This window comes from Sinocyclocheilus rhinocerous, unplaced genomic scaffold (assembly GCF_001515625.1).
Source record: "Sinocyclocheilus rhinocerous isolate Xijiao unplaced genomic scaffold, SAMN03320098_v1.1 scaffold8, whole genome shotgun sequence".
Lineage (NCBI taxonomy): Eukaryota > Metazoa > Chordata > Actinopteri > Cypriniformes > Cyprinidae > Sinocyclocheilus > Sinocyclocheilus rhinocerous.
The window spans coordinates 349,400-353,502 of NW_015666800.1; the positions used below are offsets into that span (position 1 = coordinate 349,400).

The 4,103-nt window shown below is 39.0% G+C and overlaps 1 protein-coding gene across 1 annotated transcript in view; it reads left to right on the forward strand.

Annotated features, from left to right (window-relative positions):
- tmem121aa (transmembrane protein 121Aa) overlaps positions 1-945 on the forward strand; it is a 23,748-nt gene extending 22,803 nt beyond the window's left edge. The window contains exon 3 of the mRNA XM_016544602.1: positions 64-945. Within this exon, the coding sequence (XP_016400088.1) occupies positions 64-816 (753 nt within the window). The 3' untranslated portion in view covers positions 817-945. The remainder of the gene's footprint in view (positions 1-63) is intronic.
- Positions 946-4,103: the final 3,158 nt, after the last annotated feature.

The window sequence follows — 4,103 nt, forward strand, 5'->3', positions numbered from 1 at the left end:
TTGGTTGGAGATATTTGCTTTCTTATAGTCCTGCGATACGTGGCGGTGTGGGTTGGTGCTGAGGTGAGGACTGCGAAGCGTGGCTACGCCATGATCCTCTGGTTCCTCTACATCTTCGTTCTGGAGATCAAGCTCTACTTTGTCTTCCAGAACTACAAGGCTGACCGTAAAAGTCTGGAGACAGTAGCTCGGAAAGCATTGACTTTGTTGCTCTCGGTTTGCGTACCCGGACTCTACCTTGTCCTGGTTGCGCTTGACAGCATGGAGTATGTAAGAACCTTCCGGAAGAAGGAGGACATGCGGGGTCGACTCTTTTGGGTTGCACTTGACCTTCTGGATGTCCTGGACATCCAGGCTAACCTTTGGGAGCCACAAAGGACAGGTCTGCCCATCTGGGCCGAGGGTCTCATGTTTTTCTACTGCTACATCCTGTTGCTCATACTGCCTTGCGTTTCTCTGAGTGAGATCAGCGTGCAGGGTGAGCATGTGTCACCTCAGAAGATGATGCTCTACCCGGTCCTCAGCTTGGTGACCATCAACATTGTCACCATCCTCATTCGAGGTGTCAACATGGTGCTGTTCCAAGACAGCAGAGTCTCGACCATCTTCATCGGAAAGAACGTTGTTGCCATTGCCACTAAAGCCTGCACCTTCCTGGAGTACCGGCGACAAGTTAAAGAGTTCCCCCCTCAAGATCCAGCTGGGATTGCCATGGAGATACAGCAGAACTCTGTGCCACACAATCAAACTCTACCAAACGCCACAACCACCCTCCCAGAAGAGCACTCACCGGCCCGTGAGGTCATTGACACGTGACCAGAGCTGACAAAACATCAAGACTTTAGTGTTAAGGGGGAAAGAAGAAAACCTTAGTGAGTTCAGACCGGGACACGCTGAAGTATCCTTCTTCTGGTCCTTTTAATGCTGAGCCAGGTGTTCAGCCCTAAGATTACTATTTAGAAGAATTTTTAAAGTCCTGCTCATCTAGGCTGAGTGTTCAAAGGCCATTGATGCTCAGATGCACAAATGGTGGCTCACAAAATCTTGATTTTAACCGGATTTTGTCATTTCAAGCAGCTGTTTTGTGATGTTAGACAGGGAGTGTTTTTTAAAGAGATTTGTGTTATGGTGGTTCCCCTTGCTCTCCACGTGAAATCTCCACAGATTTCTGCAGAATGCTCGTCATTTTCAAAGTTCAAAGTTGCTTTGCCTCTTGTTTTAATTTATGAAATATTTTAGCTAGTTTGAATATGCTTTCAGCTATAAATGAGAGTCCAGTACTCTCAAATGACCATGTTTAAATGCATTTCATACAATTCTGAAGATTTCCCCCCCAAAATCAGTGCATAAAATGTGAGGAAATCCCATCTAGGCTTGCTGAAAAGTGAAAAATTAGAAACAAAGCATACCAAGATCAGTAGTTAAGTCCACTCCTAATACCGTAATCTGTAAACAGATCTGAAGCAAGAGGTGAACTTCAAGTGAACTTCAAATTATGTTTTGAAGCTTTATGTAATTTGAAGATGAAAATTAGTTTTTTTGTGTGTGTTAAGATGTGAGCATGTTTTAAAGTGAAACAACTCTCGCAGGATTCTTTTCCTGGAGATTAAAATGTGAACCAGAAACTTTTAATTTGCCAAAATTAATTTCCAGTCTTTATGAGTTTTGTATGTGTGTATAGAGAGAATGGAAGAAAGAACGAAAGAGAGTTCATTAAAAACAGATGATATTGGATGGTAATACATGAATTAATATACAATTCAGTCGTTTTTAAGGAGATAATTGTATTATTATTATTATTATTATTGTTATTATTATTATTATTATTATTATTACGATTATTATTAGTATCTCGTTTCTTTTCTTTTAGCTGTGACATTTTAAATGTTGCAAAATGTAATAAAACCTCCATAATCTTCAAACTGTGGTGTGTTGGATATTAACAGCCTAAATATGCCTTTTAAAGCAGCAAATGCAGATCCAGCTAACATTGAACTAATCAAAGGTAATCAAAGTCATTTAAAGGGATCCTATTATGCTTTTTCACTTTTTCAACTTTAGTTAGTCTGTAATGTTGCTGTTTGAGCATAAAAAAGTTACAAAGCTCAAAGTCCACTTCAAAAGGAGGTATTTTATTCAACAGAAATCACTTTTCAAAAACTACAACGAACGACTCGTTTGGACTACAACGCATATTTTCCGGGATTTATGATATCACAAATATCGACGAATGGGACGAGACCTGGTTGAGCTGCACTAGAGAAGGCAACGAGTGTTATCACTATGTGGGAGACATGCTAGCTTTCCCAAAGCAGACGAACTTAGAGTGGTTACAATCATCCGGGTTTAAAGGGGTCATATGATGCTTTTTTAAAGATCATTATTTTGTGTATTTGGTGCTACATGAGCTTTGAGACGCAGTTCCACTTGGTGAGAATGGGATGCAGAAAGCAATTTGGCTACTGCTGATTGGCTCTGGCTGCCATGTAGGCCAGCTGTAGGGAGTGATAAATTACAGTTCTTGTGATCCTCAGCCCTCTCATCCATCTCACCGTTATAGAGTTTCTGTAGGCTTCCTCACCAGGAGGCCTGAGCAGCAGTAAGATTTCCTATACCACAATTCTCAGTCCCAACAGAGATGCTGGTACGTTCCATAAGAGCAATGAATTGTTCCTCTGAACTTCTGAACTGACACGTAGACACTTTTGACACCTGGAGATAAATGTTGAGCTGTGTGAGTCAATCACTTTCTGCTGAAATGTATTATTCCCAACAAACAGCCTATAAATTACTTCTTGGAGGCTGAATACATAACCATCCACGCAGGATTCATAAGAGTTTTTAACAACTCCTCCTGGCGCTACTTGCGAGACCTGACCTTTGTAAAGCCATTTTGAAAGGCAAAGGAGATAAACATTGAAAAGTTCCAACAGATGACCTGAAGCAGCGATTCAGCTGCCTCAGTCTCTGCCGTCAGAGATTTCCTCATACTTCAAGCCTCTCCAATCAGTTGATTAATCGCCTGCTAGCTCGGGGCTAATGAGGTCATGAGGGTGTATTTAACCATGGCCCTATTTAATTTTCTGCTGTCAGAACATTAAAAATTCCATTTTAAGCACATCATAATTTGGCTTGGCGATAAATTACTAATATCATCATGGGAAGTCCTATCTCCTCTGTTGCACAGCTCAATTTACCAGCTTGGTTCACTTCATGGTACCTTTACAGCATCTCAAAAAATCTATTCATCTAGATAATGTAATTTACTGCTATATCAAACATGTTGGCAACCTTTTACCAATGTGTTTTCTAATTCCTCACCTGTTAGGACTTTTATATTATACTAAAACTTGTCGACACCCTGAAAATTCATATAGGCAATATATGGCATATTTCTCTAACTGTAGCTATGCATCATTAGGTGATCTCTGCAAGTCTCCAGAAGGGAACTAAAATGGTCAGCAAAAAGAAAAAATGTGTCAGTAATTTAATATCTCGTTATCATTGGAAAGCTTTACGTTTAAGCGTATATGGTGTCATCAGATATCATCTCATGCACATCAGCAACAGCGCAAACAATGATATTCAATTCACAAAGAAATCACTCTTATGAAGACATTTTTAATATGTTTAAATGTTTAACGAAACAACGTTTGTGAACAGTTAGAATCAGACTCTCACTCAGTCTGTGAAACATTTAGAGCTGTCACTCAGACATTTTATGGTTATGTCTGATTCAAAAGTAACTGGGGAACGTTAAAGTGATGTATATATATATATATTAGGTTTGTAAGACTTACATCAATCTATTGACTAACTATTTGTAAATTTTAGAGCTTAAGTTTGCTGTATAAATTAATAATGATTTTCTATAACAAATGAACTGAAACTAATCATCTAATACACTGATTATGATCGTCAACAATCCAAAAAATATTCACATTATGTCACATATGTACGGTGGCCGAGAAGTGCAAAGCAAATCACAATTCTGAAAACAAAATAACAAATTACAAACGCAAATGCAAGTCTAAAAAACAAAATAACAATTCAGAAAACACAACAACAATTCAGAAAACATTATAACAAGTCAGAAAACACAA